Here is a 15,022-nt window from a genome sequence, read left to right on the forward strand (position 1 = left end):
AATCTTATTGTAGGTTGAAGGCCAGGTTTAATATACATGCAAATTCCTCCACCCCTTTTATTATTCATGCCCAGTCATGTGAATCATACCACCAAGTTTCAGTTATACTGATAATATCATAGTTCTCTTCTGCAACTAAAAGCTCTAACTCCCCCATTTTACCTGTCATGCTTCTTGCATTTGCTGTCATACCTTTAATTTTTTATGTGCTTTCTGCTGCTACTTGGTGCGCTTTCCTTCAAACTTTCTAGTGTGACATTTCCTAAGTGTGCCCTTCTGTCATCCCTTCTTTGAGATATTCTAGGTGTGACATATTCACAGACTAATCTGTCTGTTCTATTATGCTTGGACTAACCCCCCCCCCCCCATTTGCCTAGTTTAAATTTTTTATTTATATATATATATATATATATATATATATATATATATATATATATATATATATATATATATATATATATATATATACTGTATATATTTATATACTGTATATATTTATATTATAGTCTTTTGCATTAAAATAGATGGCTATATACCCTATACCTTTTAACCCTTATAAATATGTTTTTAGGAATATAGTGTTCTCATGTGTAACAGTTTATTTTACAGGTATTGGGTATATACAGATATGTATAGAAATATGTATTTACAATAAAAATAGCATTCTCCTGTACTTGAAAAACATTGGAATGTTAAATATTAATAACTCCTGCCGGGTTAGTGCACAAGCGATAAATGTTAGGTTTTTTCTTCTGCGCTCTCCATTGAAGTCTATGGGGAGAAAAAGCTAACACAGTCGTGATATCCGAAGTCCTTTGGTTAGCTTGCGTCAGCTTTCACTTGTGCACAAACTTTTTACTTTCATTTTACTTTTTACTTTCATTCTTCGCAATGCATGAATTAACTGAAGCATCAAACTTTTGAATGGTGTTTCTACATACTCCAATAGTTAGGTTATGGGAAATCAATGAATGGTTATGTTGAACACTTTTAAGAAAAGGCGGAATTAATTTATATATGTTTTATTCCTTATATTTACCTTGTGTTTATTCATTTTTATATGCTGCGAAACAAAATACATTTCCAAAAATACTATCCGTTGCAGATAAAACTTGATCTTGTGGAGAAACTTTACACTTTAAATAGGAATCTGGCATTAGTATACTTTGGTTTTAGGTGTGGCTAACATCCTAAAAGAGGTTGTTGCCATTAGTAAACATTAGTCTAAGTGTCCAATTTAACAATGTGTGAGCGGACATGATTACAATGTAGCGTATCATGTCTGCTGCACATCGATCTTGTGAACTACTGCTGCAATGCCACCCCCTTGCAGATTCGTGTCCAATCAGCCACTAGCAGGGGGTGTCAATCAACCTGATCGTATTCGATCGGGTTGATTTTCTGTCCGCCGCCTCAGAGCAGGCGGACAGGTTATGGAGCAGCGGCTCGCCGTTAACACGGGGCATCATTCTCCGTACGGAGTTTGATAAATTGACCCCTTAGAGGCCACTAAACCCTTACACAAGTTAAAGACACTAACATAAGTAATACTGACTGATAATTATGTCTTTTGATAACAGGAAAAAGAAGCGAGCTGTTATGATGATGGTTATTGTCGTGCTTTTTTTCACGGCCTGCTGGGCTCCCTTCCATGTGGTTCACATCCTCTTTGAATACAGTAAGTGATGTCCTTCTATTATGTATATTTCTAAATGTATTATTTATTTTGCAAGACATTATGTTGTCTTAATGGCACTTGGACAAGAAATGTAATTTCACAGTTTTTTCATGGATGTTACATTTGCTGCAAAATAGCACAATGTTATTTTATAGAGACAGTAATCAGCAGATGCTTTTTCATCTAGTACAGCTTCTTATTTATTTTATGGAAAATTAAAAGCGCCTTTATAGTTACTAGAATTATCAAGATAAAGCTACACACCTAGGGGTAGATTTATTAAAGGGACAGTCTACACCAGAATTTTTATTGTTTTAAAAGATAGATAATCCCTTTATTACCCATTCCCCAGTTTTGCATAACTAACACATTTATAATAATATACTTTTAACCTCTGTGATTATCTTGTATCTAAGCCTCTGCAAACTGCCCCTTTATTTCAGTTCTTTTGACAGACTTTCAGTTTAGCCAATCAGTGCCTGCTCCCAGATAACTTTACGTGCACAAGCACAGTGTTATCTATATGAAACACATGAACTAACACCCTCTAGTGGTGAAAAACTGTTAAATGCATTCTGAAAAGAGGTGGCCTTCATGGTCTAAGAAATTAGCATATGAACCTCCTAGGTTAAGCTTTCAACTAAGAATGCCAAAAGAACAAAGCAAAATTGGTGATAAAAGTAAATTGGAATTTTTTTTAAAATTGCATGCCCTATCTGAATCATGAAAGTTTATTTTGGCCTAGACTGTCCCTTTAAGTGTCGAGTGGACAGGATGCGCTATAGCGAATCATGTCCACTCTACGTTGTTAAATGCAGACAGCATACGCTGTCCGCATTAATCATTGCAAAAGCATTTCTGGTGAAATGCTTGTGTAATGGTGCCCCCTGCTCACTGGCAGCCAATCGGCCACTAGCAGGGGCTGTCAATCATCCCGATCGCATCGTATCGGAATGATTTCAATCCGCGAGCCTGAAACGATGGGCCTCCAAAGCAGCATCCGCTGCTTAATAAGAAAAAACCTTAGAGTCTGTTGTCCTGGTCACCCCACGTATAAGCAGTCTCACATTATCAAGGTAATATAGAAAGAAATATAGGTATAAGGATATGCCTTGAATTTGCAATCAGTTATCATCACTAAATTGTGGCAAACAATGCAACTTTAATTGGATAAATTCAACAAATTCAGTTTTTAAAATTTGCTGTGATGTGTTTCACAAAAGTAAAATTGGTCATTTATATATTTTGATATGCACCATTTTTAATGGTGTAGAGTGAGAGTTTTCTGTAGTTGCAAGTTTAATATAAAGGGCTAGATTACAAGTGAAGGATAAACCGTTTTGTGCAAGCGATATCGTCTTTTGGTGAGCCTTTTTAATTGCGCTGATATTACAAGTTGAGCAAAATCCTTACCGCTATCTCAGAGGTGTGGTTAACTGATTTCCAAAACAGAAAATTTGCACAAAACATTTCAAAAATACATTACAAAGTACAGTTACACTCATATTAACACTGTCTAATACATTTTTGTTTTTTAAATTTGCACAAAAAAATTATAAGGCTTCAAATATATGAGATCTTGGGTGTTAGAAAAAAAACCCGCCAAGGTACTTTAACATAGAGATACATACACATACATTGCTAAAGACTAGGCAATCACTGGCGCTTCACAGGCTGAGTGGTTTATTACATGTTCATTCTTATTCTATATCCTCACCAGTGCCAGCTCTACGTATTCTTCACATACATATTGTGGGTTGTTCCATGACATCTCAAATCTGGTTTAAAACCAACGTGCTGCATTTCCCTACAATATGTATGTGATAAATACGTAGAGCTGGCACTGGTGAGGATATAGAATAAGAATAAAAATGTAATAAACCACTCAGCCTGTGAAGCACTAGTGATTGCCTAGAGTTGGGAAGCTCTGACGCATGGCTTTTTCCTCACCATCCTTTTCCACTGTTATCAACATACTTTTATGTACATGTGGAGTGGCAGTGAGAATGAACATGTAATAAACCACTCAGCATGTGAAGCACAAGTGATTGCCTAGATTTGGTAATGAGAAGAATAAAAGAGAAAAATAATTTTTGTAACAGTGAGAAAAAAGTGAAAAAATATCCAAATTTTACCTGTAGAGGGCGTTATTTCAGCAAATCCATGTATGAGAACCAAAATGGTTACTTTGAAGTAATTTGCATACAGGTGGTATAAAAGGAGGTGGATAACAGTGTTCTCTAGCATGATTAAGGGTCAGTTGGACCCAAAATGTTACAGTTTTATCCCTATGTTGCTTCAATAAAGAAAGTCTTTTTTATCAAGAAAACAGTGCTGACGCTCCCTTTGTACTTTTATGGAATTATGCATGAGAGGTAGGCAGGCCTCTCCAGCGTGCGTGCACTTGGATACTCTTCTATACAGATTATTGCACTGGACAGTGTATTTGCAAGGGTGCCGAACTTACCTTTGTTTGTTTGGTATATATATACAGTGGATATAAAAAGTCTACACAACCCTGTTAAAATGTCAGGTTTCTGTGATGTAAAAAATGAGACAAAGATAAATCATTTCAGAGCTTTTTCCACCTTTAATGTGACCTATAAACTGTACAACTCAATTGAAAAACAAACTGAAATTTTTTAGGTAAAGGGAAATAAAAAAATAAAATAATATGGTTGCATAAGTGTGAACACCCTTTTATAACTGGGGATGTAGCTGTGTTCAGAATTAAGCAATCACATTCAAAATCATGTTAAATAGGAGTCATCACACACCTGTCATCATTTAAAGTGCCTCTGATTAACCCCAAATAAAGTTCAGCTGTTCTAGTACGTCTTTCCTGACATTTTGTTAGTCGCATCCTACAGCAAAAGCCATGGTCTGCAGAGAGCGTCTAAAGCATCAGAGGGATCTCATTGTTAAAAGGTATCAGTCAAGAGAAGGGTACAAAAGAATTTCCAAGGCATTAGATATACCATGGAACACAGTGAAGACAGTCATCATCAAGTGAAGAAAATATGGTGCAACAGTGGCATTACCAAGAACTGGATATCCCTCCAAAATTGATGAAAAGACGAGAAGAAAACTGGTCTGGGAGGCTGCCAAGAGGACTACAGCAACATTAAAGGAGCTGCAGGAATATCTGGCAAGTACTGGCTGTGTGGTACATGTGACAACAATCGCCCGTATTCTTCATATGTCTGGGTTATGGGGTAGAGTGGCAAGACGGAAGCCTTTTCTTACAAAAAAAAAACATCCAAGCCCGGCTAAATTTTGCAAAAACACATCTGAAGTTTCCCAAAAGCATGTTGCAAAAGGTGTTCTGGCCTGATGAAACCAAAGTTGAGGGCTGTGCACAGGAGATGCCCTCGCATTCTGACAGATTTAGAGTGTTTTTGCAAAGAAGAGTGGGCAAATCTTGCCAAGTCAAGATGTTCCATGCTGAAAAACTCATACCCAAAAAGACTGAGTGCTGTAATAAAATCAAATGGTGCTTCAATAAAGTATTAGTTTAAGTGTGTTCACACTTATGCAACCATATTATTTTATTTTTTTATTTTTATTTCCCTTTACCTAAAAGATTTCAGTTTGTTTTTCAATTGAGTTGTACAGTTTATAGGTCACATTAAAAGGTGGAAAAAGTTCTGAAATGATTTATCTTTGTCGCATTTTTTTACATCACAGAAACCTGACATTTTAACAGGGGTGTGTAGACTTTTTATATCCACTGTGTATATATATATATATATATAAATATATATATATATAAATGTGTGTGTGTACATATATATTAATGTATTTATATGGGTATATATGTATTTACAGACAAATATACATTCACTGTGTGCAGAATTATTAGGCAAATGAGTATTTTGACCACATCATCCTCTTTATGCATGTTGTCTTACTCCAAGCTGTATAGGCTCGAAAGCCTGCTACCAATTAAGCATATTAGGTGATGTGAATCTCTGTAATGAGAAGGGGTGTGGTCTAATGACATCAACACCCTATATCAGGTGCACATAATTATTAGGCAACTTCCTTTCCTTTGGCAAAATGGGTCAAAAGAAGGACTTGACAGGCTCAGAAAAGTAAAAAATAGTGAGATATCTTGCAGAGGGATGCAGCACTCTTAAAATTGCAAAGCTTCTGAAGCGTGATCATCGAACAATCAAGCGTTCCATTCAAAATAGTCAACAGGGTCTCAAGAAGCGTATGGAAAAACCAAGGCGCAAAATAACTGCCCATGAACTGAGAAAAGTCAAGCGTGCAGCTGCCAAGATGCCACTTGCCACCAGTTTGGCCATATTTCAGAGCTGCAACATCACTGGAGTGCCCAAAAGCACAAGGTGTGCAATACTCAGAGACATGGCCAAGGTAAGAAAGGCTGAAAGACGACCACCACTGAACAAGACACACAAGCTGAAACGTCAAGACTGGGCCAAGAAATATCTCAAGACTGATTTTTCTAAGGTTTTATGGACTGATGAAATGAGAGTGAGTCTTGATGGGCCAGATGGATGGGCCCGTGGCTGGATTGGTAAAGGGCAGAGAGCTCCAGTCCGACTCAGACGCCAGCAAGGTGGAGGTGGAGTACTGGTTTGGGCTGGTATCATCAAAGATGAGCTTGTGGGGCCTTTTCGGGTTGAGGATGGAGTCAAGCTCAACTCCCAGTCCTACTGCCAGTTTCTGGAAGACACCTTCTTCAAGCAGTGGTACAGGAAGAAGTCTGCATCCTTCAAGAAAAACATGATTTTCATGCAGGACAATGCTCCATCACACGCGTCCAAGTACTCCACAGCGTGGCTGGCAAGAAAGGGTATAAAAGAAGAAAATCTAATGACATGGCCTCCTTGTTCTCCTGATCTGAACCCCATTGAGAACCTGTGGTCCATCATCAAATGTGAGATTTACAAGGAGGGAAAACAGTACACCTCTCTGAACAGTGTCTGGGAGGCTGTGGTTGCTGCTGCACGCAATGTTGATGGTGAACAGATCAAAACACTGACAGAATCCATGGATGGCAGGCTTTTGAGTGTCCTTGCAAAGAAAGGTGGCTATATTGGTCACTGATTTGTTTTTGTTTTGTTTTTGAATGTCAGAAATGTATATTTGTGAATGTTGAGATGTTATATTGGTTTCACTGGTAAAAATAAATAATTGAAATGGGTATATATTTGTTTTTTGTTAAGTTGCCTAATAATTATGCACAGTAATAGTCACCTGCACACACAGATATCCCCCTAAAATAGCTAAAACTAAAAACAAACTAAAAACTACTTCCAAAAATATTCAGCTTTGATATTAATGAGTTTTTTGGGTTCATTGAGAACATGGTTGTTGTTCAATAATAAAATTATTCCTCAAAAATACAACTTGCCTAATAATTCTGCACTCCCTGTATATAAACACATAAATATATATGAACACTAGTGATGTCGCGAATTGTTCGCCGGCGAATAGTTCCCAGCGAACATAGCATGTTCGCGTTCGCCGCGGCGGGCGAACATATGCGATGTTCGATCCGCCCCCTATTTGTCATCATTGAGTAATACTTTGACCCTGTACCTCACAGTCAGCAGGCACATTCCAGCCAATCAGCAGCAGACCCTCCCTCCCAGACCCTCCTACCTCCTGGACAGCATCCATTTTAGATTCATTCGGAAGCTGCATTGTTAGTGAGAGGAGGGACAGTGTAGCTGCTGCTGATTTAGTAGGGAAATCTATAGCTAGACTAGTGTTTTCAGTGTCCACTACAGTCCTGAAGGACTCATCTAATCTCTGCTGTAAGGACAGCACCCCAAAAAGCCCTTTTTAGAGCTAGAACATCAGTCTGCTTTTTATTAATTTTTTCCTGTGTAATCTAATTGCAGTTGCCTGCCTGCCAGCGTGTGTCAGGCTCACAGCGTATACTGTGCCCACTTGCCCAGTGCCACCACTCATATCTGGTGTAACAGTAGTTAGCAATGTTAGGTGATTTATTCCCTTTATGGATTAAAACCAGACTCTGCATCAACTATGTAATTTTCCATGGGAGTTTTGCCATGGATCCCCCTCCAGCATGCCACAGTCCAGGTGTTGTACCCTTGAAACAACTTTTCCATCACTATTGTGGCCAGAAAGAGTCCCTGTGGGTTTTAAAATTCGCCTGCCTATTGAAGTCTATGGCGGTTCGCGCGGTTCGCCCGTTCGCGAACAGTTGTGGAAGTTTACGTCCGCCGTTCGCGAACGCAAAATTTTAGGTTTGCGACATCACTAATGAACACACATATAGACAGATATGTAAGTGCATAAGAGCCCTTTGCCATTCAGTAGATGAAAACATGATAAAACGTATATATGCAATATTCATATTTAATAAAGATTTTAACTATGCATTTACTGTAAATATTTTACATTTTCTAATGCGAATATGCTATGTTGTTTGCACGATTGGTGTTTAGTTCAACAATTTTTTTTCTCCATTTACTTCTATGGGGAAAATGTGATGTTTGCGCGATCTCAGGTGTTTTTTTCTACTTTTATTTTCCATTGATTTCAATGGGGGAATACATGCATGCACATGCAAAAACGTTGTTAGGATTTTTGCACTATTTGGATTACCATTTGCCCAAAATAAGTTTTTTTGGGAACTTGTAATATGCAAGCAAACTAACTTGCGCAAAAGCTTAACTCTAGCGGAGTCTTCATGATCGCAGAAAAAAACAAATCCCGCACCACTTGTAATCTAGCCCAAATTGTACTTCTGAGTTTTTACATATTAGTTACTTATCTGTAAGGGATGAGAGTTTTGTAACATTTAAAAAAAATGAGACACATTTTAAATAAATCATGACACAATGTAATATATCATGTGTTGTTTGTTCATCTGAGGTTGTATTTACCAAATTTTAAGACCTGCTAAGGACCAAATAATTGTTTTTATGTCCTGAAACGTAAACCCATAACATTCGAAAAGGGTTTTTAAAATACATTAAATTGACAAAGTAAAACATCAAATAATATGTTAATAATCAGCTAGATTACGAGTTATGCGCTATAGGGAAATTAACAAATGCAACAAAATTTGCGTTATTGAACCCCCTATAGCGCAGCCATTACAAGTTTTTAAAACCAGGCTTGTGCGTGCGATAATGGTGCTTTTAAGCTCCATACCGCACCAAAAACAAGCGCTGTTTTGACGTGCTCGTGCATGCTTTCCCTTATAGACATCAATGGGGAGAGCGGGTCAGAAAAAAGTCTAACACCTGTGATTGCGGAAAAAAAAGCTCCGTAACGCAGTCCTATTGATGTCTATGGGGGGAAAAAAATAACGTTTAAACCTAACACTCTAACATAAACCCAGAGTCTAAACACCCCTAATCTGCCCCCCACCGACATCGCTTGCACCTACATAATGTTATTAACCCCTAATCTGCCACCCCCGAAATCGCTGCCACTATACTAAAGTTATTAACCCCTATTCCCCTGCACCCCAACATCGCCCACACTATAATAAATCTATTAACCCCTATTCCGCCGCTCCCCGACATCGCCGCTAACTTAATAAAGCTATTAACCCCTTTTGCAAAGAAGAGTGGGCAAATCTTGCCAAGTCAAGATGTGCCATGCTGAAAAACTCATACCCAAAAAGACTGAGTGCTGTAATAAAATCAAATGGTGCTTCAATAAAGTATTAGTTAAGGGTGTTCACACTTATGCAACCATATTATTTTATTTTTTTATTTTTATTTCCCTTTACCTAAAAGATTGCAGTTTGTTTTTCAATTGAGTTGTACAGTTTAAAGGTCACATTAAAAGGTGGAAAAAGTTCTGAAATGATTTATCTTTGTCTCATTTTTTTACATCACAGAAACCTGACATTTTAACAGGGGTGTGTAGACTTTTTATATCCACTATATATATATATATATATATATATATATATATATATATATATATATATATATATATATATAACCCCCTTTTAGCAGCTCTAATTCCTATTGACTGATTCAAATTTTTCAGCCAATAGGAATGCATGGGACGCCATCTTGAATCGCGTACCTTGCATTGAAGATTCAGTGTACGGCAGCCGGATGTCTTCAGGATGGACCCGCTCCGCGCCGCCGGGATTCAAGATAGAAGATGCCGCCTGGATAAAGATTGAAGAGGCCACCTGGATGAAGACTTCTTGCTGCTTGGATGAGGACTTCGCCGCCGGGATGAAGACTGAAGAGGCCGCCTGGATGAAGACTTCTCGCTGCCTAGATGAAGATCATTCAAGCGGGACTTCAAAAACTGTAAGTGGATCTTCGGGGTTAGTGTTTTTTTGGGTGTTTTCTTTTTTTAGTTTAGTATTTGGGCAGCAAAAGAGCTAAATACCCTTTTCAGGGCAATGGGTAGCTTAGGTTTTTTATTTTGGGGGGTTGGTTGGGTGGTGGGTTTTACTGTTGGGGGGTTTTTTGTATTTTTTTTTACAGGTAAAAGAGCTGTTTAACTTAGGGCAATGCCATACAAAAGGCCCTTTTAAGGGCTATTGGTAGTTTATTGTAGGCTAGGGTTTTTTTTATTTTGGATGGGCTTTTTTATTTTGATAGGGCTATCAGATTAGGTGTAATCATTTTGTTTGTTATTTTTCGTAATTAAACCCACCCAAAATGAAAAAAAAAATACATTACACAAAATAACAAACAAATTATTCCTATTCTAATACCCATTTTAAAAAAAACACCCCAAAATTAAAAAACCTAATCTAGAATAAACTACCAATGGCCCTTAAAAGGGCTTTTTGTAGGGCATTGTCCTAAGTTAAACAGCTCTTTTACCTGTAAAAAAAAATACAAACACCCACTAACATTACAAACCCCCACCCCCAAACCCACAAAATAAAAAAAAAAACATCTAAAAAACCTAAGCTACCCATTGCCCTGAAAAGGGCATTTCTATGGGCATTATTTTTTGTAATTTAGTATTTTTTATTTTTTGTAATTTAGTATTTTTTATTTTTTGTAATTAGATACTTTGTAATTTTTAGAGTAGTGTTAGGATTTTTTTAATGTGTAGTTTAGTTTAATTTAATTGGTAGTTAGTTTAATTTTAGTTTAATAATTATATTAGTTTAATTGTTAGTTTAAACTTAGTTTTTTTAATGGTAAATTTTAATTTAATTTAAGATAGGGAAATTGTAATTTTAATCTAAAGTTAAGGGGGCATTAGGTTTAGGGGTTACTAGATTAATTTAGTTTATTGCGATGTGGGGGCTTTCGGTTTAGGGGTTAATAGTTTACTTTAGTATATTTTGTTATGTGGGGCTTGCGGTTTAGGGGTTAATAGGTTTATTATAGTGGCAGCGGTGTAGGGCTTAATAACTTAAGTATAGTGGGGACGGACGGCAGATTAGGGGTTAATAATATTTAAATAGTGTTTGCGATGCAGGATGGCGGTGTTTTAGGGGTTAATAACTTTATGATAGTGGTGACGTTGTCCGGGAGCGGCGGAATGGGGTTAATAATTTTTTTTAGTGGTGACAATTTCGGGAGCTGCAGATTAGGGCTATACTAAGTTTAATATAGTGTTTGCGATGTGGGAGGGCCTCGGTTTAGAGGTTAATAGATAGTTTATGGGTGTTTCGTGCACTTTGTAGCAGTTTAGTTATGACTTTTTTGTAACTGATTTGTAGCGTAAAACTCATAACTACTGCTTTTAGATGGCGTTACAGATCTTGTCATTTTAGGGTGTAACACAGGTTGTTTAGCCTGACCACAAAACTCCTAATGGCAGCGCTATAGGAATCGCATGAAAAAACTTCATTTTTACGAGTGCAGGACTGATGTTGCGTTACAGGCTAAAAGGCTTGCGGTACAGCTATACCGACAAGACTTGTAATGGCCGCAGTGCTGTTTTAATGCTGAAAATGCCATATTTTCAGCGTTAAAAGACGAACGTATAACTCGTAATCTAGCTGATTGTGTTCTCAATATAGTACAGGGTGAATTGAATTTTCAAATGACTCTTTTCTATACTGTCCCAACTTTTTTGGAATTGGGGCTGTATTATATTTATATTATGTGTTGTCTGAAAACAATAATAAATTACAGTATATTATTTAGGATATATGTATATTACAAAAGCTACAAATATATTATGTGTATTTTTAAAGTTAATTATGAATCCACACACCCCACATACAAATGTTGTTTTTTTCCTGCATTATTTATACAGTACACTAATTTTACAACCCCTTAGTAATTAGTGAATATTCAGCATATTTCTCTAAAATTTTCTATCATCCAATACTGTAACATTTCGTAGGAATGGGGTGGGGGTGTGAACTGCCTGTGATATACAACAGTATGGGACTGATCAAAATCTATAGTTTAAAAGTTATTGGCATGCTAACAGCTGAAGATGAGCCTTTTTCTATATGGATGTGATCACAACCCACCATTTTAATTGTTTATCAGCAGCACTTTTTTTCATTATTGGTTTGGTGAAAAATGGTCCTAACATGTTCTGATCATGAGCCAAATTTTTGATACTGACATATTTATCGGGCCATTTTCACCTATACAATTCCACAACTAGAAGGTCTTGATAAATGCAAGACAATATTTTTTGAATTGTTAATGAGTAATCCAAAAGAGTTTTCAGATGGAACATTGGTTTTGGGGATTATCCTCTGCCATATTGAATGATGCTAGGAAGTAACTTCAAACGGGTACAAATGCTACCTGCTAAATTAAAGTTAAAAATTTAAAAAATCAATCAGCCAATAACCACATGTTCACTATTCTTATAGTGTTGCTTTTGAAGATCCTGAAAAAGACTAAAATATTTAACATTGTGGTTTTGGAGCATAACCTATTATCATTACACACTATTAAAATCATTATATCAATCAATATCATCCCTTCAGCCTGTAAAATAATTATTATCTGTAATAATAATAATAATCACAAGACTGTGATCCAGCCTATATATTTTAATTTGCTGATGTCTCATTTTCAATGCAGAAATATTTGATATATTTAATGCATTACTTTTTTTTTTAATACAATATATGACCATTTAATTTGTTTCTGCCAACAGATGATTTGGAAGAGGAGTACAACGATGTAACTGTGAAAATGATTGTCGCTGTGGTACAAGCAGTGGGATTTTTTAATTCATTCAATAACCCAGTGGTTTACACGTTCATGAATGAGAACTTTAAAAAGAGTTTAGTTGCAGTACTCTTTTGCCACTTTAGAGCTCAGGACACAGTTGAGAAGAGGGATAGTCAGCAATCAGAAAGACCCAAAGTAGGAATTACCTCTGGAAGGAAAGATGGGCGCATTGCACACAGTCAACTTAGTGCAGAGAACCTGGAACTCCGACTTTGTGAACAATTTCCAGCTGTTAAATTGGACTCGGTCATGTATCCACTGGTGAACTCACGCAAAGATATGCTTCCCAATGGACAGTCAGCATGATGACATTGTGAAATGTCATACATCCATTAAAAAAATCAGGAAAATACTTTCTATAAAGAGTTTTTTTTTTGTTTGTTTTTTAACATACCTGGTTTGGATAATGAAGAACTGAATGTGAGTCAAAGAAAAAATCAGTTTTTTTGGTTTGTCTTACGGTTCATCCCGACTTTTCAGAAGAAGAAAAACTGAAATATAACTCAGATGTAATATGCTGAAATATTTAGTAAATAAAATAAGCACTGTTGCCTGTTTTTGCTTTCTGTTTTAAAACCACAGACCAAATGTTATAATTGACTTAATTTTATCATTAATATAACTTTATTATTGTATTAGTCTTTTAGGAAAAAACACCTATCTTGTAAAGGCGATCTTATTTAACAACATAGCGACAAATAGTTTATTTTAGAGAAAAATACAGTGTGAAAATCCTTTATGAAATTAAAAAAATAATAATTCAGAGAATCAGAAGTGATAAGTTGAGAAGTAATTGACACAAATAATAACCTAAATATATTATTGACCCCGTTTTTGAAGGCTTCAATCTTCTGTTCAGGTTTTATTGCTTGTCCTGGTACACAAAAGGATGTCAATTTAGTTATTAATCTGTCAACCCCATAGAAAACCACACCACATGCAATATAAATTGTATGGTTCCATGATAAACATTAGGGATCATTTGTTTGAAGCTTTTTTTTTTTTCCTGGGTTCAGGTTATCAGCTATTTTCTAGATTATCATTTGTTTAACAATCATTTCTGTGTCATTAAAGGGACACTGAACCCAAATTTTTTCTTTCGTGATTCAGATAGAGCAGGCAATTTTAAGCAACTTTCTAATTTACTCCTATTATCAATTTGTCTTCATTGTCTTGGTATCTTTATTTGAAAAGCAAGAATGTAATTTTAGATGCCGGCCCATTTTTGGTGAACAACCTGGGTTGTTCTTGCTGATTGGTGGATAAATTCACCAACCAATAAACAAGTGCTGTCCTGGGTTCTAAACCAAAAAAATAGCTTAGATGCCTTATTTTTCAAATAAAGATAGCAAGAGAATGAAGAAAAATTGATAATAGGAGTAAATTAGAAAGTTACTTAAAATTGCATGCTCTATCTGAATCATGAAAGAAAACAAATTGGGTTCAGTGTCCCTTTAACTGCTCCCCAAAAACACAATAGCCAGATGAAACAATATAGCAAGCAGGTATAAAAAGTGAATAATAAATTGCACAATCCTAATAAAAGTGCAGTCTTTCTAACTTACAAAAAAAATAAAAAACTATATACTATTATAAAGATACAATAAAACTACAATTATTTTAAAATATATTTTCTCAAAAACTTTAAATGGACATAAAACTCCCCAACATTATTTCAAGGTTCTGATAGAACATGTAATTTTAGACAACTTTTCAATTTACTTCTATTATATAATTTGCTTCCATCTCTTGGTATCCTTTGTTGAAAAGCGTAGCTCGGTAGGCTTAGGAGAAGCAATGAACTACTGGGAACTAGTTGCTGGTTAGTGGCCGCACATTTATGGCGCTTGCCATTGGTTTATGCTATGCTCCCAGTAGTGCATTGCTGCTCCTTCAACAAAAGATACCAAAGAGAATAAAGTAAATTTGGTAATAGAAGTAATTTGGAAAGTTGTGTAAAAATGTATGCTCTATCTGAGTCATGAAAGAAAAATAGTGGGTTTCATGTCTCTTTAATTTATTTGGGAAATTTGCTTTGATTAGACAAAACTGTGCTAATTAGCTACCATAATTTTATGTTCTGGAAGAGATGACCCTAAAAACCATTGTGTGACCTAAACTCCTTTGCATCATGTGATGTTTGTGTTCATTCTACTTTCAAAGATATTATCACATTGACTGTTTTTGTGTTCAA

General features: G+C 36.1%; 1 protein-coding gene across 1 annotated transcript in view; it reads left to right on the plus strand.

The window, feature by feature from the left end:
• The window catches only part of LOC128663744 (pyroglutamylated RF-amide peptide receptor-like), a 552,480-nt gene extending 539,346 nt beyond the window's left edge, over positions 1-13,134 (plus strand). Inside the window, exons 5-6 of the mRNA XM_053718219.1 lie at positions 1,581-1,678; positions 12,752-13,134. Coding sequence (XP_053574194.1) covers positions 1,581-1,678; positions 12,752-13,134 — 481 coding nt within the window. The remainder of the gene's footprint in view (positions 1-1,580; positions 1,679-12,751) is intronic.
• The last annotated feature ends 1,888 nt before the right edge of the window (positions 13,135-15,022 follow it).

This window comes from Bombina bombina, chromosome 6, assembly GCF_027579735.1.
Source record: "Bombina bombina isolate aBomBom1 chromosome 6, aBomBom1.pri, whole genome shotgun sequence".
In the NCBI taxonomy this organism is placed as follows: domain Eukaryota; kingdom Metazoa; phylum Chordata; class Amphibia; order Anura; family Bombinatoridae; genus Bombina; species Bombina bombina.